Source organism: Haemaphysalis longicornis, unplaced genomic scaffold (genome assembly GCF_048455015.1).
Source record: "Haemaphysalis longicornis isolate Haplotype H1 unplaced genomic scaffold, Haemaphysalis longicornis Haplotype H1 scaffold_1, whole genome shotgun sequence".
NCBI classification, from domain to species: domain Eukaryota; kingdom Metazoa; phylum Arthropoda; class Arachnida; order Ixodida; family Ixodidae; genus Haemaphysalis; species Haemaphysalis longicornis.
The window spans coordinates 461,906,317-461,932,536 of NW_027526203.1; the positions used below are offsets into that span (position 1 = coordinate 461,906,317).

A 26,220-nucleotide genomic window follows, 5' to 3' on the forward strand; every position below is an offset into this window, starting at 1 on the left:
ACCCCTGCTAGCGCATTCCATTGATATTGTATCAGAGTTCTCTATGAGTGTTACAAAGGAACTGGAAAACTTTTTTTTTTATAAAATAGGATTTCCGCATTATTCCTATTCTTGGTATGTCATTTTCGAATAATTTTTATACACGCAAGGGCCAAAGTTCCCATATCGCTTTTTTGTTTTATTGTTTTTTGCCTTTCAGGGGGAACCGGCACCTGTTCTGTGGTAACTGGTGTTGTCACTGTTCAGTAGTAATAGTAACTACCGTGGTTATCGCATGTATGTATCAGCTTCCCTTTGAATCCATAGAGCTTCTTACAGTAAGTGTATGAAACTATGCATGAATCCGTCCTCGGCGTGTCGGCAACATGCCGCAGTTCACTGGCCGGTAACGTTTTTAAAAGTTTTCTTTTTTTTTTCGGTAAAATCAAAACAGGCGAAAGACGGTTCATAGAGAAACACTGCTGGGGACATACAAGTCTAGGAATGGAAGCTGAAAAAAAAAAAAAAAAGGCTTTAGGCGTGCATCTTCCGTGGCGGAGCCTTTCCAAAAAGTTGAACAAGCCCATCGCGTTGAATCTAATCTCTGGTGATCGTGCGGCGACGCCACTGTGCGGCGGCGTGCGGCGGCGCCACTGTGGTTTGCCCTATGGTTTGGCGGCCGTTTCGTTTGAGCGTAGCAGACGACACTGCTGACGCGGTTTCTATTGGGGCTCGGAAGGGGTTATTCCAGTCTTATGAATTTGCCCATGACTGCATAGCATGAACGTACGCGCAATATACTCACCGTAAAATAGCACCATGGGCCAGAAAGTGTGCTGTGGAGCGAAGTGTAATCGTGTAAACAAAGGAGCACACTTTCGTGAATTGCTTGCTGAACAACTGCCGCAATCTGTATAAAAAGAAACACAACAGAAGAAATTTTAAGGCAGATAGATTCTTCGTGATCTAGAAGCGGAGATCAAAGTCAGCAGAGCAATCGCCGACGTGGAGAGCAATCTGACTGCAGCGCGTATGCCGAGAGGACGGCGTTGGGGCTCGGTATAGCGCATTTTCGCGTCTGCGGCGAGCATTTACGCACAGTTAATGTTCTTACAAGATAATCTAAAAACACTGATTATAAGATAAGAACCAGAGACGCTTAAATATTTGTTGTTCTCCGAAAACTGGCACGCGTGCGCCGGGCGGTCATTTGACGGCCGTGTGCATGCAGCTTGGATGCATGTTCGCTACCATAGGTGTAGTTTATTTTTCTTTGGCCCATCCCACTATCGGATAGACAGAATTACACTTTGGGGGTATATTTGTACCTTCAAATGAAATATCTTTAGAGTGTATCGACTAGATCGTGATTCTCGGCCAGACATAGAGATCCCGTTACCATTATATCGCCGGAAACGAGCAGACGTTTTTTCCACGTGGATGGTATTTCACACCGAGCAGGGCTTCTAGCGACTGAAACAGCCTTCCATTTTGCCATTGTCATCCCCTCTGACGGTTGCCGATGTTATCTACGCCTCGATGACCTTTCGTTACTTTCATAACCGACGAAATATATTGTCACGATCATGTACTTACGAATCATGTAGGTGGTGTTTATTTCAGCTTATGCTGGTTCACAGCAGCTCAAAGGCGTCTCGATTTCACGAGCCTTGTAAATTGAGTAAAGAGCAAGTTAATTCTACCGAAAAAAAAACTTTTAAAAACGTTGTGCCGCTGAAGTGAAATTAATGCACCTCTCTCACGAGCAACTGTAGTTTTGACACAAGTCTGCTGGTGTATGTATCCCTTCACAATTAATTTATTTTGCTTAATCGAGCCACAGTTTTTCTTGAAATAAATGGGCTGATTATGATGGTGACATGACGCGCCGCTTGCATTTACGGGATTTATAATTACTTGGAGAACACCACTTTGTCAAAATATAGTTAAAAAGTATTTCGATGCCACTGTTCTAGTATCTGTATTTTCGGATACATTCTTCAGTCGACAGAAATTAGCTGCAATTACATGCCTCTGCTAATGGATACAATGCTGCTGCCTCATTCTCATCACTTTCCCTCCTCTACCCCCATGAACTTCGGAACTGCGGCCTCAAAGCCCTACCGGTCCACGCCAAGGTCCCTCCGCGTTGCTGACTGCAAGCAGACCTCAGTCACCTTTCGCGGCACCGTCCATCCCACCGCACAATTCGTGCCAGAGCCTCGACAAACATACCACGAGGCCAGAAGCGCGTGATCCGCTGAGCACGCCCAAGATATTTAGCGCTTCCGTCACGGCTAGCTGGAGAACGGTTGTGCGGCATGTCGACAACGTAGATGACAGCTCTCACCGGCGCTGTTCCTTAGTTATGATAGATGTCGTCACTACTACGGGGGGCAGTGACAATCAGCGCAATTAATTGTAGTCAAAGGTGCTTCAACAAGTCATGCGAGAGGGCAACGCAAATGGCCGTCACTCCGAGTGAACCCCTACCAACTTTGACCATCTGGTAAAAATAAAATTAGTCGCTTCCCTAGGATGAATGCGATTAGCGCTGGAATGGAAAAGCGCCGCTTGGGTATCTTGCTTTTTTCTCTTTCAGCTAGTTAGCTTTTTAAGCACCGGTTGGGAAGCCATCGGACACCGATGAGCTTGGCGTCGCCTATGTTGTCGTCCAGCTCAACGGGCGCGACACTAAGCACCGATATCGGTCGAAGTACTGGCCTGTCCACTCTCTGTAACAAAGGCGATCCGCCGCACTGACACGAGGCGATAGCCCCACGTATCCCGGAACCCGGTTGTATTTACAGGTGCCGCCAAAAGTAACTGGAATACGGTCTCTTATAAATTTACAGAATTTTTTTCTCCCTGAAACTGCTGAGCTTCGTTTGTGTACGTTTAAAGGAGTTCTCCCTAAAAAAAAAAAAAAAAAGCTTCCATGTAAACCGGTAATGGCTGTCATAAGACCAGTAAGACAAAAATTTTTTGATATTCACAAATCCTTGTTCCAGTTATTTATGACGGCACCTGTATACTCTCATCGCCGCTCCACACTGTCGGTCGTCGTGTGTGCATCCGCTGCACCAGCGCTCTCCATCAGCCCGTACAGCAGCCGCTCTGCCTAGCGCGGTCACTCATCCAGCCTCTTCTAGTTCCTGACTAGCTAAGTCCCCGTAGCAGAGGGGCAACGGCTAGCGTCACTATTTAGTGACGCTAGCAACGGCGGCATGAAGAACTGTAGCAGGCGACGCGCTCGGAATGCTACGGCGGGATGCGCCAGCGGACGCTGCCTGGCAACTCATCTTCTTCTTTCTCCCGAAGCATCCTTTCGCTGTGTCACCTTGACTGAGGCTTCACACCGACAGACGCAGTATTACGAGGTGCGGCGCCCAGTGCCCTCGCGCTAAAAAGGGATCTTAGACTTCTGAAGGATCCCAGGCCGATTCCCATCTGCGTGAACGGGTATTCAGTTTAAACTCTTTAAATCGTCTGCTTGAAGCAACGGAGTAACTCGTGCGCTATTTCTGCCGCGATGAGGAGACATGCATTTCGAAGACACATTTTTCTGTAGGAGGGCTGGCTAGATGCACCCTCCAAACCAAGACTTTGACGCAGCCGCAAGCTTTTGCAATCCTTAAAAATGTCATGACGAAACAAAAATAAGTTCGAATCCATGGCACCGGCGCACGTGGGTCGGCAAGATCTCCGGCACAGCAAGCTGTCACCTGCAATCAACGCCTGCAAGTATGAGAACAGAGCTAGCGTCTGTTGCTCACCCTGTCAGCGCCCAGATGCCAGGCTTCCGAACGCATGCCCCGTGCTCAAGCTTGCAGACGCTGGTCGCGGAAGACTGAAGGACGGCATGTGTCACGTGCACCCGCTCGGTCAAGGCGCAGTCTGTTCTGTGGCGCAGTTCTACCACAGTTCGGAAAGTACGACGCAGCGGCCATCAAGAAATATGCCTTCCTTTAACCGTATGCTCGTCCGGGCGGTGAAGAAGCACTCAGCGCTGTGGGACCAGCACACCAAGTTCACCAAGAAAGCCGGCGCCAGGGAGGCCGCGTGGGCCAAAATTGCCTTCGCCCTGGAAGGCCACGGTGGGTAAAGCGTGCTTGCATCGGCGTTCTAGGCGCTAGGCCTTGTTTGGTCGGGAAGCACATGTGCGGCTTCGAGAAGCGAGGTAGCGTGGCAGCGTTGGCTGTAGCAGGGAAATGATGCAGAGTGCAGAGGGCGAAATACGGACCACATTAAAAGAAACCGACGACTTCGCTTTTTGTGCGTGTGTGCGGGGGGGGGGGGGGGGGGGGGGGATCGTCTGGCGTTTTTGGAAGCAAAAGTCTTCGGTCCGCAAGTAACGTAAGGTCCTCTGGTAGTTCGCTGTGAGTTGCGTAACCCGGATCACATGAGAGTCGGCTTATGCCGTGTGCGCCGCGCGTGTTCGTACTTTGGGTTTTTAGAGTGCGGGGACTTGACTCTCCTAAGAGACCGATTGTGACCCGTGCCTGTTATCTCATCTGTTGACGTGCGTTCGCGCCTGAAGTGGGTATTACAGACGCAGAGTTCGCGCTAGAGAAACTGAGTTCTTAACTTTGCAGAACTGTGTGCGAGATCGTGAAAGCTTCCTTGGAGCGTGCTCTTGTACTTGTTGGAAAGAAAATTCATCCGATAAGGAATGGGCTATACACGCTGTACGAGACAGTTCTGCGGGCACTTTGGGAGAAGGGGGTCCGCGTGGTGGCTAGAGATTGGGTATGCATTGCTTAGCACGTGCTGTCTGACCACAGCCACGCGGGCTGCCGAGACTGCTGAATGGGCCCAAATGGCGCGATTGAGTGGGGAAACAAAGTTCGCTTTTCGCTCGTTTGGCTGCGTTATTCTGCGGCCTGCTGGTGTAAGGTACGTGCACACTAGCGTCGAACTTTCCGTGCCGCCCTGCTGACGGTCGCCAGCGGCGTCGCGCTCCGGGTGAAAGCTGCGGCGTCACGCCGCTGGCGGCCGTCGGCAGTGTGGCACGGCGGCGCGACGCTTCTATTGCTGAACGCCGTCGGCTGCTGGAGCCGTGCCCGTGCTCCCTACAGCCGCCGCACCCTTTGCGCGTGCGTACGCGTGCGTACCCGTACGCAAATACGCCAAATAAAAGTTTTGTTCTCTCTAGCTCCCTCTTTCAAGTATAATTCGCGTCGTATCTCGTGTCACAGATTCATATCATCTCATTACGGCGTCTGAGGGGTCTACGATCCGGTAATTACCAATGAAGACGAAGACAGAAAAGTGAAGGAAGGGGGGCTCCAACACGATGTAGCAACTATGTATGTATGTAATGAGTATCGCTATGAATGTTTTTTTTTTGGCCTTAAAGAACGTAAGCAGACTTAACTGCCCCGAGGATTTTTCTTATTCTGAATGGGTAATTCCGAGCTTTCACTTTTAAATTATGTGCCATAAACACCGGATTTGTCTTTTTGATTCGCAGCATTAGAACGCCTATTCTAACGAAAACCCATCTTTCAGTGGGTGTACAGCCATCAGGAGCGGAGCCAATGAAATAGCAGAGAAGGCGTACGTCAATTGCGTCTATTTCACCAATTTTTACAAATGAACGCGTAGTTTGGGCGTCTCCGACGTTGCCGCCGAGCTCTCTGTGATGTTTTTTTTTTCGTCTATTTTTAATCCCATGTTACCCCATGCGGTCGAACAACCTTTTCTTGTTGTTCCCCGAAGCCTCTTAACCCTGCTTCACATGTTGGCTCATATTTTTTTTTTTTGTGTTCCATCTGCTTTTTCCTGCCGTTCTGTGTTCTTTCGTTTTGTTTTAACGAACACATGTAAGCTGCCATGTTTTTCCTTTCCCCCATTTGTGCAATCTTCTTGTTATTGCTGTTATCGTGTTTTTTCTCTCTCAGTTATCATAACCATTCAGTGCTGTCGTGTCCGCCCCCCCCCCCCCCATTATGTAATGTCCGAGATAGGACCGCTAAGGGTAAATAAATGATGATGATGATGATGATCCGCTTCGCGCATGCTGTGGCGTTGGATAGAAACGGCGATACACCGAATAAATATTATGATTTGAATCCCCACAGAGATGCCTGCGATTTGAGGTGTTTTCCCTAGACACCAACAAAGTTTGATTGATTGTGGGGTTTAACGCGCCGACGCAACGCAGGCGATGAGGCGCGCCGTAGTGGAGGGCTCCGGATTAATTGTGACCACCTGGGGATCTTTATCGTGCGCCGAAATCTCGTACACACGGGCGTTTTTGCTTTTCGCCTCCATCAGAAAAGCGGCCGCCGCGGCCGGGAATCGAACCCGCGACCTCGTGCTCAGCAGCGCAAACACCAACAAAGTTATTGAATTCATGCCGCTATTCATTATGCAGCCACGCTCCTCTGCTTGATAAGGTATAATTAACAAAAAAATGCACTGTGCCAGCTGACTCGTTTTTCGCGGGCCATTCGGCCGGTGAGGGTGTCCTTTTCGTGGTGATGACGGCACATTTATTGTGTTGGTAGTTTCTCTTGTTCTCAGAAGAACGCACCTCGCTTTTCCCTCGCCGTTTGCCTTTTTTTTTTTTTTTTTTTCGGCAATGGTCGTTGTCCAGTCAATTGTCGTTTAGTTCAAAGCACCAGCGTCTTCTGACAGGAGGTCAAGGCTGTGAACGCTGAGCCGCTCAGCGCCGGCCGACTCAGAAGAGCGCTGCTCTTTTGGCTGGCTTGCCATCTTGAAAAGCTGCGCGATTGTTAAGATACACCTGCGACTGCGAATGTCGCTCTTCTGCACGCAATAGCTTGAATTATGAAATTCGTAACGGCACCTCATTGTCGCTATTTGTGTTCGCTGCGTCAGTTGTAGCGTTCGTTCGCGGTTTCGACGTACCCGTACCATAAGGAAAATAAGAAAGACCTTCTGACTTATTCATATGCAAACAACTGTTGCACATGACAGTGCGCCGTTTATTTTAATAACGCCATTATTATACATTCTCACTTACTAGCGATTAGTAATGATGAAAGTGTGGTGGGAGCGAGCGCGGAAGATAGGAGGACTGATTCTGTGGTATTCCCTGTCATTTCTCACCACCCGTGTATTTTTTTTTTTGCTGCTGTTCTAACATTGTTCGATTTATTTCTCTGCCGGTATCTCCTGACATGGTGCCCAGATCCTGCCGGGCCACTGTGACTTAGATGTGGGCAAGCTAATTATTGTTGCAGCATGATTGGTGTGTGCCCATGCTTTGCAAACCACTGCGGGCTTCTTGCGTCGTTCTCACCGTGTGTACGTATATACTAAGCACGCCCCCAAGGGTTTACCAGTCAGCAGCGTGTGTACAGAACTCCGTGCAAACCCCGTTATTGTATGTGTAAGGAATGTGGCGTCTACAGTACGCCCCCCCCCCCCCCCCCCCCCCCCTTGCGCTACTCCCCGCTTTTTAAATTGCCATTCAAATCATGTGTAAAGTGCTGCAAGTTTGGTGAGTTGGTATTTGCAAGTTATTAATATTACGGATGACGAAGACAGAGGGCAAAGGGACCATGCTGCAGTTGCAACTGGCTTACAGGAAATAAAGTTGCTTCCCACTCTTACAAAACATGTGGAGTTGAACATGGGGGAAAGAAAAAGGAAGTGATTACTTTACTGCGTGCACAGCTACCTGTAGTAAGCAGTAATGATTACCTGTGCCCGTTTTGCGTACACTGTCAAGAAGAATAGTATCAAGTATGAACTTGCGATACGTACACCGAGCCCCTTGCAGGCCACTGCCCCCCTCCTTCACCCCCCCCCCCCCCCCCCCCGATCAGCCCCACCCCCTGAGTGGCTGCTCAGAGATGCTCGTGCATTACCGGCAAACTCGCTGCAGCCTCCCATCACCATGGCGCTTTTACCGGGAGGAAACCACAACTTGGCGCCGGTTTCAGACGAACACCTGCCCCCATCCCACTCACCTCATCTTCCCCACCCAACAACTTCCCCTCTGTGCTTACTGCCCCAGTCTGGCACCCTATATACCACAGAGTATGGGCATGCCTCGCACCCCAAATTTGCCCCTTCGAGCAGTGGAAGGTTTCCCTGGCCAGCCCAGATCCGGATACCCGGCTCAACCATGTGACCCGAGCGAAGCCAGCCTGTCGAAACTAAGGAATACGGATGCCTTTCACGGGGCGAGGACGATAACTTCACCCTCGATCTGCTCGACAAATAGAGATTTATTCTCCCTCGTTCTCTCTCCCTTTATGCGCAGATTAATGCGATATTTACTAGTGTTTTCTTTTCTACAAAGCTTGGGAACAGTTTTGTGTAATGCCAATAGAATTTGAAAATTAAATTTTATTCTTTGTGGGAAATAGCTGCAGTACTCCAAAGCGCTTCAATGCGTCTAATTATTCTGAAAGTTGTTGCTCACCACAGTGAGTGGTTCAGTTGGCTGAGTAAATCAACTTTTTGTATCTCCACCGGCTTGATGCCGACGTGGATTCGAAAACATTGTTGGTTCCCAACAAAAACATATCGAAAATAGAGCAATACTTAATGTAGAGGGCTAAATCCTAGAATATATTTGGCGCAGCGCCATTTCTGACATGCGTAGTAAGCGTGACAGTGAGCTCGGTGGCAACGTCAGGGACGCCGAAGCCACGCTCATCTGTGAAATACTCTATAAAAATACGTGCCGCAGCAGCTGTCCCACATAAAAGCAGGGTTAATTGGGCTGCGTTGCCCGATTGTAATGCAATTACGGGCATGCGTGAAACGTAAACTTATCATCCATAGCTCGAGACTTCCTTCAAACGGGGAGATTATTGACCAGTTTAGTTTCCTTGGCGCAGTCGGCGTGCCCAAGAGAGCAGCTAAGTCCAGGAACCTGCTTTAGAGACGTGTTCGTATAATGGGGAAGAAGAAAGCGATAGCTGAGCTTGGATCGATTTGTGTCATCAGGCATGACAGAAAACGGGTGAAATGATTTACTTGCTGTCACGCGGATTTTTTTTAGGAGGAGTTCGGCATTTCGTAGTGAAAGTTGTGGGAGTCAACTCCTCTTCCCCCCCCCCCCCCTTACCGATTTCGCACACATATAGCTTTTCAGCTTGGTGTGAACGTACCCCCCCCCCCTTTTTTTTTTGCTGCGTATACATCTTAAGAAACTTTGTTTAGTACCAAGTCACAGACGTCCCCTTTCTCCTCCAGAAGCTCCGCGAGCTATGCAGTTGTGTCAAAAATGTGTGTGCATCCTTTGGCAACGCTACGATCTAATTCTAAGGCGATGAGCACAGTGGTGAGGTTTGAGGTGGGAGGGTGCGCAGTAGAGAGAGCCTTGTTGTCTAATCTCCTCCGCTACCTTCCCATTCGGCCAATAAAACGGTAAAGAGACAAGGCTGGCGAGGGGATAGTCTGTGGAATAGGCCGACACGAACAACAGGGCCGGCATAACTTCTGCCGCGTCTACGATGCAGCTGTTTCTAATTAACCACGCACGCGCTATTCCGCTCGCAGTGGATCTGTGCCAGACTAGGTGGCGCACGCTCCGGGACACGTACCTCAAGCGGAAGCGCGGGCACGTGGCAACCACGGGCCAATGGGATGTCTTGGAAAAGGAGATGACTTTCCTGGACAACTACCGGCGACCGCGCACGTGAGTTGCATGTATATACAAATTCCCGCCCTAGGCGGTGTGTGTGCGCTGTTTCACCTGGGACACTGCATACCGCATCGCCGTACGACTCCCCCTCCCCCCATCTCCGCTTTTCGGCTGTCAGAAGGGCATGCGTCCTCTTCCCCTTCTACTCATGGAAAGAGAAAGAGCCTTTGTTCGAGCTAGCATACTAAAAAGAAGGAAGTAAGAAGGAATCCCGACTGGATTCGCCGTGTTCATCCTCATTTCGTAGCTCTTACATTTTTTTTAAAGCGCAGCTCTTAAGCGGCTGCTCCGGTGGTTTCGCGTCGTCTCTCGCCATCGGCCTCGTTGTAACCGAGAGAACGAGGAGGACACCGCAGATATAGCTAGGAGGAAAGTGGAGGACGAGAGTATGGCGAAAGTGTGAGGAGGAGGGCTGTATGCCGAGGGTGCCGCGCGAGACGTGTTCCGCGGCGGCGACGCGCTACGAGATAACGCCAGAGTAGGGCGCGCTGTCGTGCGTTCACTGATGACACGATTACTTCCTGATACGAAGGAAGTGCTGCCCAAGTAGAGGCTCAGCGCCGCCAACTCCAGGATCCAGAGATGCGTGCTACTGGAGCAACAGCTATGCACCGTCGCCGAGAAGACTCTGTCAGCGAATTTTTTTCTCAGTTTTGGCAAGAACGTACGCAAAATTAGTGGCTTTAGAAATTGAGAAGCAGGGCAATTATCCGCGCTATGTGGGGCGAATAGGGATTAGTACAGGGTTGTTAACACGGATTGTACCATCACAGTGCGAGAACACTAAGTTTACTTATTTTATTAACTCGAACTTTTTTTAATATTGTTAGGTGGCGGCAGGACGAAGGTGAGACGAAGGATGAGATAAGTTGAAGCGATCTATTAACAATTAAAGAGAATGAATCTATTTACAATGCGGTTATGACAGCTCGAGCTGAGTAAGTGCATCGTCGTCGGCGTGGGTCCCGTTAAGCTATGAGTTATGTTCCAGCCTCCACTTCTGCTTCCCGTAACAATATTATTTAACATGAGTGCTTTGCCATATCACCTGCGTCCGAAACGTGGTTGCTGTATGGGAGGCAAAACTGCAGCCTCGTGTCATGGGCATAAGGGGTGAGGGGGAGGGCACCGGGCCCCGCACAAATGGGCTTAAACAGCGTCAAATAGGTTAGACAGCAGAATGAAGCCGCTCCCCGGGCTAGCGAGCATCGCATTGAGGAGGATGAACTTGTCAGCTGGTAGTCCTCGGAAATGCCGATGTGCACTCTAATAATGCTACCCTGTATACAGCTACACGGCACGCCCGGCTCCACATTCTCTTTTCCACTGCTCCTGTTATAAATGTGTGCCCCATCATGGACAGATTTTTGGGCTGAGAGATCTCTGCAATGAGACTTTCAACAACCATGCTGTAGACTTCAGTTGTGCAGAAATTGCAGCGCCAAAGGATTACCGACGAGGCCTAATAGACGTGGTTTAGAACAAAACTAAACTGCACTTTGTGAGTGTGTAACGTATTCAGTACCATTGCAACAACGAAATGCGACAAAAGAAATCATTTTGATTTTTTTATGAGCAGAGCAGACTTTTTTATAATTATTCTATATAAATAACGCTTGACCTTCGCCGCGGGATGTAATCAAGTGAAGAAGCGCTAAAATGAACCGTCTGAGGGATCAAGCAAGCAAATAAGCTCTAGGAAGTAAGCAGTCATTGCTAGTAACAGTGCCCAGAGCCTTTATTACTTCTTGACCGATTCCCCACACGGCCTCCGGCCACGTGTTGGTGCAGGCCCGTCTTGTTTTTGCGCACTATAACGCGACCTAGAACGTTTTTTTTTTGGACACCAGGTGGACCATAAGTGGGTTCGAAAGGGAAGCAGTTTCTTGCCCTAGCTGAATATAGAGGTTTATGCATACTATCGTCCTGTATTTATGCCATTTATGGTACCAAATCATAACAACGCTGATGTATGTATAAGTTTCATGGGCTTTACAGTGAACTATAAAGCGTATGTACCAAACCCCAAATTTACTCTTTTCCCCGAAGGAGTCATGGGCGAGTACTCGATTGCCACTTCAATCACCTGCACTGACGACTGCGTTTTATTTATCAAATATGCGCTAAAAGTGGCCGTCTATGTACGCAAAAAAATTTGACGGTAGGTCGGGTACTACTGAAGACAGTTTATGCTTAAAACTACGTTCCACAGGTCTTGCAGACACCTGTTAGAAGCACCAATATAAATATCAAAACTGCGCTTTAGAATACGATGGGAATGGCCTGGTTCGCGTACATTTATAAGACAAGATCAATATAATATATGAGTATTCACATATATTGCATAAAATACCGAAACATGCTTACCTGTTTAGGTCGACATTTACCCGTGGGTTTTCGTTCTGTTAGGGACTACATTTCTTGATGAATAAAGACTACACCCCTAATTGGAGTGTACGTTGGCCCTTCAGAAAGGTCAGTGAGGGAGCACCGCTCACGAGCGCTAGTTTAGTGGGCACTCAAAGAGGGCATATAACAATCCCCACGGATTCTGTACCCCCTTGAAACCACATCTGCCACTCGCCTTAACAGTACGCTCCTGGTTAGTCTTTGTTGTGGCACCCAAAAAAAGGAAAGGCCCCGCTTACACCTCCTACACAGGGAGGGGGCAAAGAATGGTGGGCTCAAGCAGACTTCTGGACTGAACTCTGCTAAACATTTACTTAACAACAAAACTTAATAAAATAGAGCTTGTTTTTTACATCGGAAAGCAGAAATTAGGTAATATACACTTACGCATTTACGGTTTTTCTTTTTACGACTTACTGCAGCAGCCAGCAGCCACAAGAACTTGAGTACTACGACAACTTTCTGCCGACTGACGACAGGGCTGGTCAAGCTGCCCTGTGCTTGTCCCCGTCCGCTCCAGCCCAGAAGGGGGAGGGGGGGGGGGGGGGGCAACTACGGACCGTGTTTTGATACTTGGGGCCAATGGGGAGTTTCTCAACTGGTGTGTATTCAGAAACTCTGGGCTCTAGTGAGGACATGACTCACAAGCACACCAGTCGATAAAGGAAAAAAAAAAACATAAAGGAGATTTGGAAAATTCGGTGTGCTCTATGTATATCTATACTCGTCGTAAACAGAGTGTTTTACAAACTTTTCACCTCTCTCAATCACTCAGCCAGCCTTAGGGAACGCTGAATCAGGGAATTAGCGCCTTGACGCAAATGTGTGTATGTCGCACCAAACACTCATGGTGGCCGTTCGCAGGGGCGTCGTACTCTGTCCGGCGGCGATTAAGACTGAGCCGATGGACGAAGAGAGCAGGGAGGAGGAGCCTTCCCCGCCAGTCGTGCCCGGGGAGGTGAAGTTCCGGCTGCCGCAAGTGCAGCCGCTGTTGCCGCCGCAGCAGCCCCCGGCGCCGGCCGTGGCTGAGCAGCGTCGATCGGACTCGGAGGAGCTCTTCTGCCTGAGCTTGGTGCCGGCCCTGCAACGCCTGCCTCCCAGGGTGCGCAGCGAGAGCCAAGTGAAGATGCTGCAGGTGCTGCACGAGTCCGAGTTGCAGTCCGCGCCTAACGGGAACAAGCAGATGCCGCCATGGAAGACGCCGACGGGCACGAGTAGCCTGGAGATGAGGGCGGTTCTGTGTGTCACGGAATAAAGCTTGGGCCACACTGTTTTTCTAGTCTTGGACGCGCTACGTTTTAACGAGCAGTTTTTTTTTTTTTTTTTACTGTTTCCAGGGCCCATCAATGATTGGCAAGCCCAAAATGCGTAGGGCACCGCCCCTTTTTCTGATAACCTTGTAACACTTCCAGTATTTATAAGTTTCGCCATGCCCTGATAAACTTGTTGAGAGCGTATAACAAGTGGGACAGAGCCAATTTCCCGCAACCTTCGTCTTTCCCCTCGTTCACTTCAGTCAGGTGATAAAGTTACTATGGCGGGCCAAGTGGCAGGGAAGTCGACGCAGCACAGACAGCAGAAAGCCCTTCGGCTTCTTTACGGGTTGCAGAAACCGCTAATCTCGGGATAATAGCTCATGTGCGGTATCACTCCGCCTAAGCGACGGACCCGGATGTCAACGGGCGCGCGCGTTTTTAAGGAGATTGCTATAAATGCATGATATTGTCTGCCTTTCTAACGTAGTTTGTGTCGCTGCAGTAGTTTATAAGCATATTAAGACCAAAAAATTACGAAAAGGCTCGTGCAATTTTCAAAATATTTCCAGTAACGCAATATACTTCCGCCGCGCGGAGTAACACGCGGCTGCGGTGATGAGGCACAGCAGCAACGGAATGTCAAAGCTGAGATAAGTATGTAAAATGCTTCCTTTTTATCTGGAGATATCTCCCAAAAAGTTTATACAGTAACCATTCAGTATAAAATATTTTAAATCCATTTTAATCTTTGCCCGCACGAGAAAGCCCAGAGCGGGCAGCATGACATCACCTGCTTCTTGCCCCAAACTGCCGACGTCGGGGCTCCCGTGATAGCCTCTCTCTCTCTCTCTCGGTGGTTCGGGTGAAAAGGAAAGGAAGTGCACTGGGGATATTATTGAGCCCAACTGGGGGCTCACCTGCATACAACCCAGTGCGGTGGGGAAGGGGAGGAGGGGGATATAAAGATTGGAAGAGAAAGGGGTGAGAAAGATAGGTAGCCAATGCGCTGGCTGCGGTTGGCGCGCCCTGCTACGCAGTGTGTTCACGTAATGGTTTTGGGACTGACGTCATGCTGCCCGGGCGCTATGGATGGTGAATACCTCAGCCGGTCAGGGCGCGCGTATAGTGCCTGGAATATACTATATAGCGCGCGCGTGCGTTGCCCACACCGGCAGCGGCAGAGTGTACGTTGCAGCGGTGCTACAAGAAAGGTGACGTCGAGTGCGCACTCCCGTCATGGCGGCATCTTGGCGTTCGTTTTGTCGAAACCGAAACTGACACGAATAAACGACGCCGTAAATGATTATTTACGCTGCGATCGGCCGTCTAATGTATCATTCTATGATTAGTGGGTTGGTAGGCACCAATAGCAGCAAAAAAAAAAAAAAAAAAAAACCTTCACACGAAAATTTCGTGTCAGTACTCCTTCAAGTTGTACCGGTTGTACCCGAGTATAGACATTTGGAAGCGTCACCTGTCGAAACGTCTGCGTCGTGTCGCTCGCCTTCCTGTTCTTTCAAATGACCGATCCATCCGGACAGCATACAAGGACCACTCGAGTTACGAAACAAATACGGACTAGAACTGGTTGGGACTAAACCATGCGAAACCCCACCACAAAACACGCGGAGACCGGAGCCCTCTTTCTCGCGATTCGTTGGGGAGAAGGAAATGGCCGCGGCCTCAACATCATCACCGATTCGCAAGAGGCCGTGCGAATGCTAGAGGCAGGAAGAATATACCACTTTCACTTCGAAAGGTACTTCCGGAATCCCTCGAGAAAGTTCACAACATTACGTAGACGTCGTGGACCCCCGGACACGAGGGACTGCCAGGTAACGAGGCGGCGAACAGGCGAGCGTGCGACATCACTCACCACCCCCCTGTGACTGGCGTCTTACGATACCCTAGCACCACACGTACGGTGAATACCTACAAAATGCCAGAAAAGAGCGGGCTACATATCCAATCCCGCATCGCCAACTAACGGCAAGTGAAGCCCAGATGCTACGTAAGATTCAAACGAATACCTTCGTACATAAATCTCGCTGGGCGAAGATTTTCCAACAACGGCACCCCGACTACACAGAGGACTGCAGTCTATGCCGAGATACTGCTACCCTCTTCCATGCCACGTGGGCCTGCTCTACACCTCTGGGCGGGGGCCGAACGCCTAAAGAACCCGCCACTGACTTCCCGTGAATCATGGGAGGCCGCCCTCGTCAGCCCCGACTTACAGATCTAAAAGGACCTAATCAACCGGGCGAAGACGGGAGCAGAAGCCAGTGGAGTCCTGGACAAAGGGTTCCACCTATGATTCTCCCATCCTTTTCTCCCCTTCCCCCTTTCCTCCATCTATACTTCAATAAAGTTTATTCAGTCAGTCAGTCCAGTGCGCGATCTCTTCTCGTGCGCCGGGGCACGAGGCGCGCGATCACCCCTTCTAAAGTAATCCCTCGTTAACAAGAATTCATAAAATACGCTGAAAGGTTCGACATAAGTGGAGTTTCGAGATAAGCGAAATGTCGAAAATTTGTGTCCAGCTAGGTCACTGAAATACGAGCTCATGGTGGTAACACAAGCTCCATAGCACAGGGGAGCTTTCGTATACAGGCAAGAAGGTTCGCAGGAGAAACGAATTTTTGTTATCGCGGAAGGAAGAACTGCGTGATCTCGCCTGTTTCGCGTTCGCATCTGGTCCCAGAAAAGTGTTCTCGAGCTGCTCGATGCATCGCATCAATTGCTGGTCGCCATTGCTACATTCTACCTTGTTGCGAAGCAGGCGCCGCATCTTTGTTTTTTTGTCGTTGTAAGCACTTCTCGGAGCTCATCTTCGTCCTCATGATAAGCGGCATCGTCCCCAGCTTTCTCAGTGATGTATTAAGGACGGAAAGTTGGGCTAGTTGGTTAGACGATACTGCCAGTATCGTCTAAACAACTAGCCCAACTTTCCGTAAAATGTACCGGGTACATAGCGCAAAAGACGGACCACACGAGTAAAAAAAATCACAGGACGAACGCTAGACATTAACTGAATTTATTGCAAAATTCACATACACACTATGACAACGGCGCACGTGCCAAAAAAAAAGTGGGAGGGGAGAAAGAGAACACTTATTAATCAACACGTGTGCGGGTTAATCTTTGCTGCAGGAACCTCACTTCTTTAGTGGACAATGCCACAGAAGGGGTGCTGATACACTCGTCGCCTTCTTGATCAATACAATATGCCTCGTGGATTTCACGTTCACGTTGGGAGCGTGAACTGCGCAGGACGTGTGTTTTTCGAATGCTGGAGTGCATTTGCACCTGCGACAACGGTCGGCCAAGTGCCCCCCTCCCATTACAGCCAATACTGCTGAGCGATGCTCTCTAAGTCTGTCATTCAGGCATCGCCCCGTCTGGCCAATGCAACATTTACGGCAGGCCAGCGAAATGCGATAAACTACACCAGTACTGCATGGCACAAAGCGCGTGGCGTGCTTCTTCGAGCACTCAGGTCTTTTCGTTTCGCTGTTGACTTTGTGGCACATTTTCGCCAACTTGTGGGGAACCGAAAACACAACGGGCACTCCACATTTTCCCGCCACCTTTTTGAGGCGATGCGAGAGCTGATGGATATAAGGGACCACCGCTGGTCACACTCTTTCGGGCTGATCATCTCCATCGGCATTGTGTCTGGCGCCTTTTATTTCAGCGACAAGGCTCTCAGCCACACTGGCAATTGTTTCTAGGGGAAAACCTGCTCTTTTTAAGCGCTTGACCTGTGTCGTGACGCTAGTACCAACCTGGTGTTCACAGGACTTACCTAGAGCAAGGCGCAGGCAGTTCTTTGCTATTACCCTTTTTATAATTTTTGAATGGGCCGAATCATAGCTCAAAATTTCTTTTTTTAGATCGCGGATTGTACCTCGAGCATACGTTTTCACGGTTCATGCATATATGAAGTTGAAGTTGAAGTTTATTTTCACGTTTTAAAAGAGCGTACAAATAGTGATACCGAGGAGGTCTCGTAGTTAAAAAACTATCAGGGGGACCTCCTGTGACAAAGTGCACAACGGAACAGCGTAGAGTAGGCAACAAGTAAAAAACACATCAAACGAAAATGAGCAAAAACAGGCAGAAAGCAATACATATATGTATATACATACATACGCACACATATATACAGTAATACCTCGTTAACTCGAAGTCGTAAAAACCAGGGAAAGTTTCGAGATAAACGAATTTTCGAGATAAGCAAAGTTGCGCTAATCGCCGGGAAAAATGAGTGCTCTTCAGAAAAATCACTACTACTTACCGGCTCTTCAGCGGCAGTTTCTAATCTTTCTTCTCGTGCAGGTTTAAAAGAGAAAAAAAATAACATACAAGAGACTTTAACCGGCTGGGTTTTGCCGCACTGCCATTTTATTTAGCAGAGAAAAACTGCCTAATGCTCGTCTGCTTTGCGGTCGTACTCGGGCTATAGGAAGGCGTCCTCCAGCTGCTTGACGCATCGCATCAGTCGATCTTCCCCGCCGCTGCACTCGACCTTATTTCGAAGCAAGCGCAGCAAATTTCTCGTCTCAGAAGATGTCAGCCCCTCTCCAGGTGGTTCGTCATCGCCGTCGTCTCCGCCGTCCCCTACGTTAGTGGCCGTTTGAACGATTGTCAAGCAACCACAGGGTTGCTTGACAAAGTTGATTTGTCGCTGGGCTGAGACTTCGCGCACTTCGCGTTCGCGGAAAGCATCGACGTATTGCAGGCGCGGCTAAATAAGAAAAAAAAAAATCGACGGACTTCAGGCGTGGCAGCATCGCGCGAATCTTGTGAAATGGTCCGGCGGCGGAATTTTCGTTCCACTCCCAGTCAAGATTTCGAGTTATCCGCAATCCGACCCAAAAATACTTCGAGATAAAGGGAAAAATATACACGGGACGTATAGGAAAATGTTCGGGGCCGCGGAAAATTTCGACTTAGCCGATATTTCGAGATATGCGAGTTCGAGTTAACGAGGTATTACGTACATTCATTTGTAGCAATACAAACATATGCACATAAAAATTGCAGTAAAAACGATTCGACGTAAGAACAGAAGCACTGAAAAAAGTGGCGCTACAACAAAAACACGTTTATACATTAGGCCAAGGTAGATAATAGAAAACTTTTTAATTGGTTTCGCAAAAAATTGGGAGAGTGAATTGATTTGAGGGGGGTCGGTAGTTCATTCCACATTGAAATGGCGGCGAATACGGCAGTTTGTTTGCCGTAGTTAGAGCGAATTTTTGGTAGAATTAGGTTATTGTGTTCTGAAAAGCGGGTGTTGTTGGCGTTAAAAAGTAACGACTGGTCGATGCAGGTATGCATGGATTCATTATGTCTAGCGCGAAGGAGGAAAATGCACATTTTTATTTTATATTCAAATAGAAGGGGTACAAAATATAAATTCGGAGCACTGTCTCTCGGATGGCTGTAACTAATGATTCAGATGACTCGGTTTTGCAAAGAAACAAGCGGTGATAGATGAACATCATAGGTGCTTCCCCACGAACCTAAACAATATGTTAAATGACTGTGTACAAAACAGTTGTAAAAAGAACGAAGAGCAGGCAGATGAACATATGCGCGAGTTCTAATTAGTACATGAATACCAAACGCAACTTTATTAATAAGTGACTAGATGTGCAAGTGAAATTTAAATGTTTATCGAGGACCACTCCTAGGAATGTGGCGTAATCTGAAGGGTAGATAAAATGCGTGCCAAGGCGGAGATGCGGGATTGAGGTAATTTGCTTATGATGGGAGTAAAAAATTATGAAACTGGTTTTGCTAGGGTTTATATTCAACCTATATTGTTTCGGCACCAATCGGATAACCTTATTAAATTGTCGTTTCATTTTTTAGTTAGGTTCGAGAGGTCAGAATCAGCCAAATAAACCGTGGTGTCATCTGCGTAAAGCATGCATTTTGAAAAATTTAAACAAGATGGGAGATCATTTATAAATAACAAGAACAACAGTGGTCCTAAAATGGACCCCTGGGCGGCGCCTATATTTACTGTCTTGTATTCGGAAAGTATGCCACTGCATTCCACAGCCTGAAGCCTATCAGCCAGATATGACTGTAGTAGGGCTAACGTTGGCCGACAGACATCCAATGATTCTAATTTTGAAAAAAGAATATCGTGAGTAATGGAATCAAATGCCTTTGTGAGGTCGACAAATATAGCTGCTGCAAATAGGCCGCAATCAATTGATTGTTTCATGAAATCAGTTATCTCGATAAGAGCAGCCTCAGTAGAAAAATTAGGCCGAAAAACAAACTGACAGGGGGTCAGTAGTTGAAATTTGGAGATATATTTCCATAGCCTAGTTACAATAAGTTTTTCTATTAACTTGCTGAAAAAGGGCAGTATGGTTATGGGGCGATAGTTATTTAACACACCACGATCACCTTTCTTATGAACGGGTACTACTTTTCCTTTCTTAAGTTCAGACGGAAAAACGCCAGACCTAAAAATATTGTTAATAACATGGGCGATTACAATGGAAAGTTCGTTGGCGGCAAGTTTTACCCTGGTAGCATGGATACCATCCAATCCAGCCCCACAACTTTTTAGGGCTTTGATCACTTGCACTATTTCCTCGGGTGATGTGGGTTGCAAGTAGAATGAATGGGGACAGCGAGTGCAAGGTGCAAAATTTGACGTTGTGGTAGAACTGTAATTACAGAAATGGACATTAAAAACATTAGCTATTTCAGCAGGGTTACTAAAAACATTTGTGCCATCACTAACCTCTTTTATTTCAGGTTTGCGGTGCGACTGATTTAGAAATTTCTTTATGACTTTCCAGTTCTTATAGGTATTGTTGCCATTTTTATTTATTTGGTATAGATAGTACTTTTTCTTTGCTACTTTTAATAGCATGTTCAGCTTATTTGAATAATGCTTGAACCGATTCAAGAGAGGCATATTAAATGGTTGGCGCCGAACTTTCTTTCGTATACGTTAAACCCGTTAAACCCGTTAAACCCGTCGCTTAACCTGGGATTTCTAGGAACATTAAATCCTTTTTTTGTAGCAGCTAAAGGTCGTACATGCAGTAATCGCATCAATTATTTTCTCAGACAGGCTGTTATAGGCAGCATTGGGATCATTGTTACTTAAAACATCACTCCAGTCGGCACAACTGATTAATCGACAAAATTTACTTTTATCAAAGGATTGCTTATGAAACATTTTTGGCGTAATTTCCATCGGGCTTTCAATTAACATAAAAACGGCACAATGATCTGTTATGTCACAGTCTACGACTCCAGCGCTCTGAGAGAAGGAAACATTGGAGAGAATATGATCAATTACTGTGCCCAGGCCATGACCGGAAGAACGAGTCGGCAAATTGATTAACGACTGCAAACCATGACCGATAATGCAGTTAACATATTCCGAGCATGAACTGTCAGTGAGGTCTATTATGTTTATGTTAACATCGCCAGTAATAATTATGTTTTTGTTTTGGTACGTAAGACAGTTTAAAATGTTTTCAAGTTCATTGCCGAAGTCAGAATAAGATGAGGCGGGGGAGCGATAGATTGAACCAACAACCGTTTGCCTATTTGGCAGGAAAGACTGGTCAAACCCAAGCCAGACTGATTAACACTTATCAGTAGAAAATTTCAAGTCATAGCGGCGAGAGTGCCTCAGTGAGTTAGAAACATACATGGCACATCCGCCATGACGGCTGTCTGGGCGATGGGAAAGTTCGGATATATAACCAGCTAAGCCGAACAGTCGGTCATTAGTAGGTGATAGCCAAGTTTCGGAAAGGCAGATAAGAGAGAAGCTTTACTCCGCGAGGGTTAGGAAATTAACTAATTCGTCATAATGCTTAGAAAGGCTTCGTATGTTGAAATGAATGAGCGACTTATGTATTAAACAGGTGCTTTGAAGGAGCAGCTTTAGTTGGTCAGCCGAGTAATAATCCATACCTTGCATGGAAAGCTAGAAACTTAAAACGATTTACGAGAAAATGGCCAGGTCACTGACTTTCGAGATGCGGTGTATGCGATCGCCCTGCGCTTTTCTGGCCTTTATGCGGCAGTTTTCAACCCAAAGAAACTGACAAGGTACTGCAGACACCCATTTTCTGGCATTTCGTACGTGAACCGAAGTCCTTCAGCACTTGCTCTAAAAACATCTAGAACACTGTAGACAACAGGGGCACTTACTAGAGGCTCGACCACTTTTAAAATAACCAGGTAGTCATCAACATATCTAAAAACCGTGGCAACGATTGCTGGGTCAAGGCACGGGGCAATACGCTTGCCAAAATCTCAGATCCAAAATCAGCTTGTCAAATCTCAGTGTCGTAGGCGTCGGGCAGCGTTCTGGTAACGGGAACACCGTCGCATACAGTACAGCGTAAATGTGCCGTTCACGACCACGTTAGGCGCATATAGGTAAGCGTTACAACGGAGACCTTGTCAGCAATCTGTTGCAGACTTTGCCTTGTGTCCTCGCTGTCAACATTTCAAGATATCCGTGGTCCCCCGAAAAAAAAAAAAACGTTTCGAGATAAAGGGGTGGGGGTGGGGGGAGCAAATGCATGGCACCTATGGGAGGTAAATGCACGGCAAAAAGAGTTTCGACTTTAACGATATTTCGAGATATCCGAGTTCGTGTTGACGAGGGATTACTGCACATGCACCGGCAAACTACAAGACCTCCGTGATTAAACTTCGAGTATTGTACATACCGTGGCGAGTGCATGGCATTGTGAGCGACTCCGCCTGTGAGGGAGGTGGCGGCCAGCGTACGCAAGTCAGCTGTGCAATTTCAGCAGATTACCGAGGAGTGGAACTGGCGTTATTTGTTTTGTCCTGATTTTGTTCTTGGTTTTGTTCTGACACACACGCGCGCGCACACACACGCACACACACACACACGCACGCACGCACACGCACGCACACGCACGCACACGCACACACGCACACACGCACACAAGCACACACCGAGAGCGTCTTTCGAGTTGGCTTCAGTGCCATACCAAACGCATTCACCATGTAAATCGAAGGAGAAAAGAAAGGATTCTGTCGGCATCTCGCATTCCTTCATCGTTTCCTTGAATCTTTCTGCGTCTTTTTGTCGGTTTCGTCCCGCTTCTTGCTTCGGAAATTAACAAGCGGAAGCTATGCCCTGGCTTTGTGGGGCCGCTCGGGATTTGTGCCATTTAAAAAGACGCCATTTCAAAAAAAAAAAAAAAAAAAAAAGATGAAAGCCGTTCCGCTCAATGTGAAAGCTGTCGGAAGTGCAGAGCACTGATTCGCCATAATGGCTGCAGCGCCGTTGTGCGCTCACTGCTGCATTTAAAATTTCCCGCCTTCGCAGTGCTCGCGCGCCCCCTGCCTGAAATTGCGCCGGCGGGAGTTCTGTTCTTCTTGCGCTTGCTTTAGTAGTATTAGTAGTATTAACTCTGTGCTTGCTTTAATTTCGTATGCTGGAGCTGTTTCGCGTCATTTCCAACGCGTAATTCTTTTCTTGCGTGGCTGGAGCCTTTCTGCGTCATTTTGAACGCGCCATTCCTTTCTTGCGCGGCCGCTTTTTTCGCTTACTATCGTAAAAACCAACAGCGTTCCCAACTGAAGGAACGCGGGAGCTGCCGATTATATGCAGATTTTGCCTGAAATGTACCTGCAGTTTTCTATGCGCTAAAAAAAGGGAGAGATGTATGACAAGCCCCAGGGGTTCACGAGAATTGAACGGTTACGACTATTTCAAGCTGCGCCGTACCGTGTGCTATACGGCCTCGGTGGCCAGTCTTTCGCTGCCGTTGCTACGAAGCTGTTCATAGTGATCCCCGAAGGGCGTCAAAATCAGCGCGGCTTCCGGCGAACTTGCGCGCCATTGTTATGAAATTTTGCCAAGCTTCTCTTTCCTCCATGCTTCCATCCCAAACAGGGCTGCTGTGTGGGAGGCGAACCGCTGCTACGTGCTTGCAGGGCGCAGAATGTATTTTTAGTGAAAAAGCGGATGTATGACTGGCTCATACTGAGAAAAAATGTGTCCATATACATGAGCGCAATAGTCCTGCAGATATAATCGCATTTAACATTGTCAGCATCAAGGAAACACGCCGACGCTGGTGATGGACTCTGTGCGTGCGTGATAGTGGTGATAGTGTAAAATGAAAACCCCCACAAGGCACACAGGTATTTTATGTCAAAATCGTGCGTACAAAAAATTGTACCACGTTGAAAAAGAAAAGCTTCCCACCCTTGCTCACGCGCATGTAGAGGCAAGCCTTATACTTTAGGCAGCTTGTCCGGGTTGTAGAGCTCTTGAAAGCGGCCAGCCACCTCACCAATCCGGCGAACCATCCTGTCTATCTCCTCCTGGTTCCTGGCGACATGGTCTCGAGTGAGCTGATTGGTTGCGCCTATTTCTTTTTCGGTGCTTGCGGTGGCCGTTTCCAAGTCGGAAAGCTCGGCACTGCAGCAGGCCGTCTTGAAGGCGGCCTCCATTTCCTCGCAGCGCCTGCGGATGTTGCTGTTCCGCTGCTCCAGGTCTTGAATGGCGGCATCGATGTCACGGAGCTCTCCGGTCTTGGGGTCGAGGCGCGCCAGCTCCTCGCTGGCAGCCTTGACCTTGTTCTCGAGGTCGCAGTGCTGATGCTCCAGCTTCTTCCGTTTCTCCTCGGTGACCTCCTTGACCTGCTTGAGAGCCTCCAGCTCGGTCACCCGAGCTTCCAGGTAGCCGACATCGTCCAGGGTGGCTCGGAGGGCCTCCTTCATGGCGGTTGCCATAGAAATTTTCTCCTCCAGTTCCAGCACGGTGCACCGCCGCTGGTCGCGTTCCTGCTCCAAGTTGGCCAGGTTCTCTGCCTGGGCGTCTATCTTCTTCTTCCATGAAGCCGGGTCCTCGCACACGGCCGCCTGCACTTCCTTGAGGGCCTCCGCAACGTCTCCCAGCTCCATCTTGGCCCTCTGGACGGCCTCGTAGGAGGCGCAGTGGGTCACATTGAGCTTGTGGTAGTCGGCCGTGATAGCAGCTTTCTTCGCCGAATAGGCTTCGAGGGTCTTGTAGTAGTCGGCCAACTCGGCCGTCATGGCTGCCTTTTTTTTGGCAGAGCTGGCCAGCCGAGCGCGCATCTCATTGACGCGGGCCGTGCAAGCATCAAGCTGGCCTTGTGTGGCCATGGCCTCGAGGTGGTTCTGCTCGTTTTCCATGTAGGTGTTGAAGATGCTGCTCACGCGGGGCCAGGTGTTGACCAGGGCGAGGAAGAGGCGCCGGGTGCGCCGGGGCTCGGGGTCGACGAGGTCGGACAGCCCCACGTCCTCGATGCCCAGGGGCAGGAAGACGCTCTGCATCAGGGCCAGGAGGTTCAGAAGGAACACCGTGCCCTCGATGTGGGCCCCCTCGGACGGCGGCAGGCTGTGGGGCATATCCAAGACCGCCTCGTTCAGCCCCAGTGGACGCAGCGCTTCCCGCAACACCGACGTCACCAGCGCCGGTGTGGGGGCCTCGAGCTCCTGGTGCGTCACGCGCAAGCCGAACCAGTCCTCCAGCGCTCTCTGCAGCTCGTCAATGGCCCCACCTTCGCCGTGGTCCGTCTTCCTGGCCGCCATGGCCTATGCCCCAGTACGCTGGTGGAAGTCTTCGGAGACAGCTCGCCTGTGAAGCCGTAACAAGCGCAGCAAGGACTCGATTAGAACGCCGCCATTGGCGGTGGTGGTGGTGGTGGTGCCAAAAGAGATGGCTCATACCCACTCAGGGGGATTGGTCAGGAAAGGGGAAAAAAGCAAACAGCAACCAGCTCGTGCGTTGCTTTTGTGTTCTTCTTCTTCTGAAGGTTTTTTTTTTTAGTTATCCTGAGAACGACAGGTGACCCCCTCGGAAAGTGAATTAACCACGAAAATGAACTGTCTGAGTGGTCAATGAAGCAAATAAGCTAAGACGAAACCAAGGAAGTAAATATGCATTGCTAACAATGGTTCCCCGGGCCTTCATTATCTTTTGACTAATCCCCATATGGCCACTTGCCACGTGTTGTTGCAGGCCGATCTGCATTCGCGCGCTACGCGAGCTGGTGCCTTTTTTACACGAGTTGTATAATATATGGTACGGAACCGTGACAGTTTCCACAGACTAGGTATATCTTGAGATTTGCGTAGCATTTAAGACCGCTACTTCCGCCGTTTCTGGTATTAGCTAAAGAAAGTTTAAACAAGGCTGATGTATGTTTAATTTTCATGGACTTTATATATGACCTAATGTGTGTGTAAAACCCGATAAATTCATTCTTATCATCGAAGGTATTGTGGCCAAGTGGTCAATTTTCACTTTGTAACCCCCGCTATCTGGGGTCGCTCCCCTGTACAGACGAAAGTGTTTTTTCTTTCTGCGAATATCTGCATAAAAAGGTCGCCTCACGCACTCGAGAACGCATGTACGAAAATTTGAAGGCAGGTTGTGCACTATACGGAAGACAGTTTACTTTTAAAACCCACTTGTCTTGCGGACACATCGCCAATAAAATAACCCAGCTCTGCTCCAGAATATTACAGAAACGGCCTCATTCTCTCAATGTTGCGACCGCGAAAGGAGCGTTTCGACTCATCTGAAGGGGGGGGGGGGGGGGGGAGGAGTGCGCGAGGGATTGCGAAGGTAATGGCGCGTGAAAAAGAAAAGCCGCAAATGACATTTACCGCACGTTATCAAGAACGGACGTTCGAGCCGTTTTCTCGTGAACCGGTAACCGTTTTCTTTTTTTCGGTTCATATAAATATATATATATATATATATATACAGAAAGAAATGCCGGCAGTATACAACGCCAAAGAAGGCATAGGGGAATGGTTAGACTATTTTTTACCGTAAGTCACGTTACATTATTATTTTTTTATTAATCACATGAGAAAGAAAGAAAGAAACACACGCGCCCAGAGTGCGGACTGAAGCCACGCCTT

At 48.5% G+C, this 26,220-nt stretch overlaps 1 protein-coding gene across 1 annotated transcript; it reads left to right on the forward strand.

Moving 5' to 3' along the window:
- Positions 1–3,556: 3,556 nt before the first annotated feature.
- On the forward strand, positions 3,557–13,278 carry LOC144173490 (uncharacterized). Its single transcript, XM_077701895.1, has 3 exons — positions 3,557–4,076; positions 9,466–9,604; positions 12,884–13,278. Exons 1-3 carry the CDS (start codon positions 3,653–3,655, stop codon positions 13,272–13,274), a joined length of 954 nt encoding a protein of 317 aa, XP_077558021.1. The 5' UTR covers positions 3,557–3,652; the 3' UTR covers positions 13,275–13,278.
- Positions 13,279–26,220: the final 12,942 nt, after the last annotated feature.

Bases quoted from the DNA above. Each gene is read 5' to 3' on its own strand.
- LOC144173490 (XM_077701895.1), top strand. From the start codon at position 3,653: ATGGCACCGGCGCACGTGGGTCGGCAAGATCTCCGGCACAGCAAGCTG. The intron at 4,077-9,465 runs GTGGGTAAAGCG...TTCCGCTCGCAG, and splicing joins CTTCGCCCTGGAAGGCCACG to TGGATCTGTGCCAGACTAGG. The intron at 9,605-12,883 runs GTGAGTTGCATG...GGCCGTTCGCAG, and splicing joins AACTACCGGCGACCGCGCAC to GGGCGTCGTACTCTGTCCGG.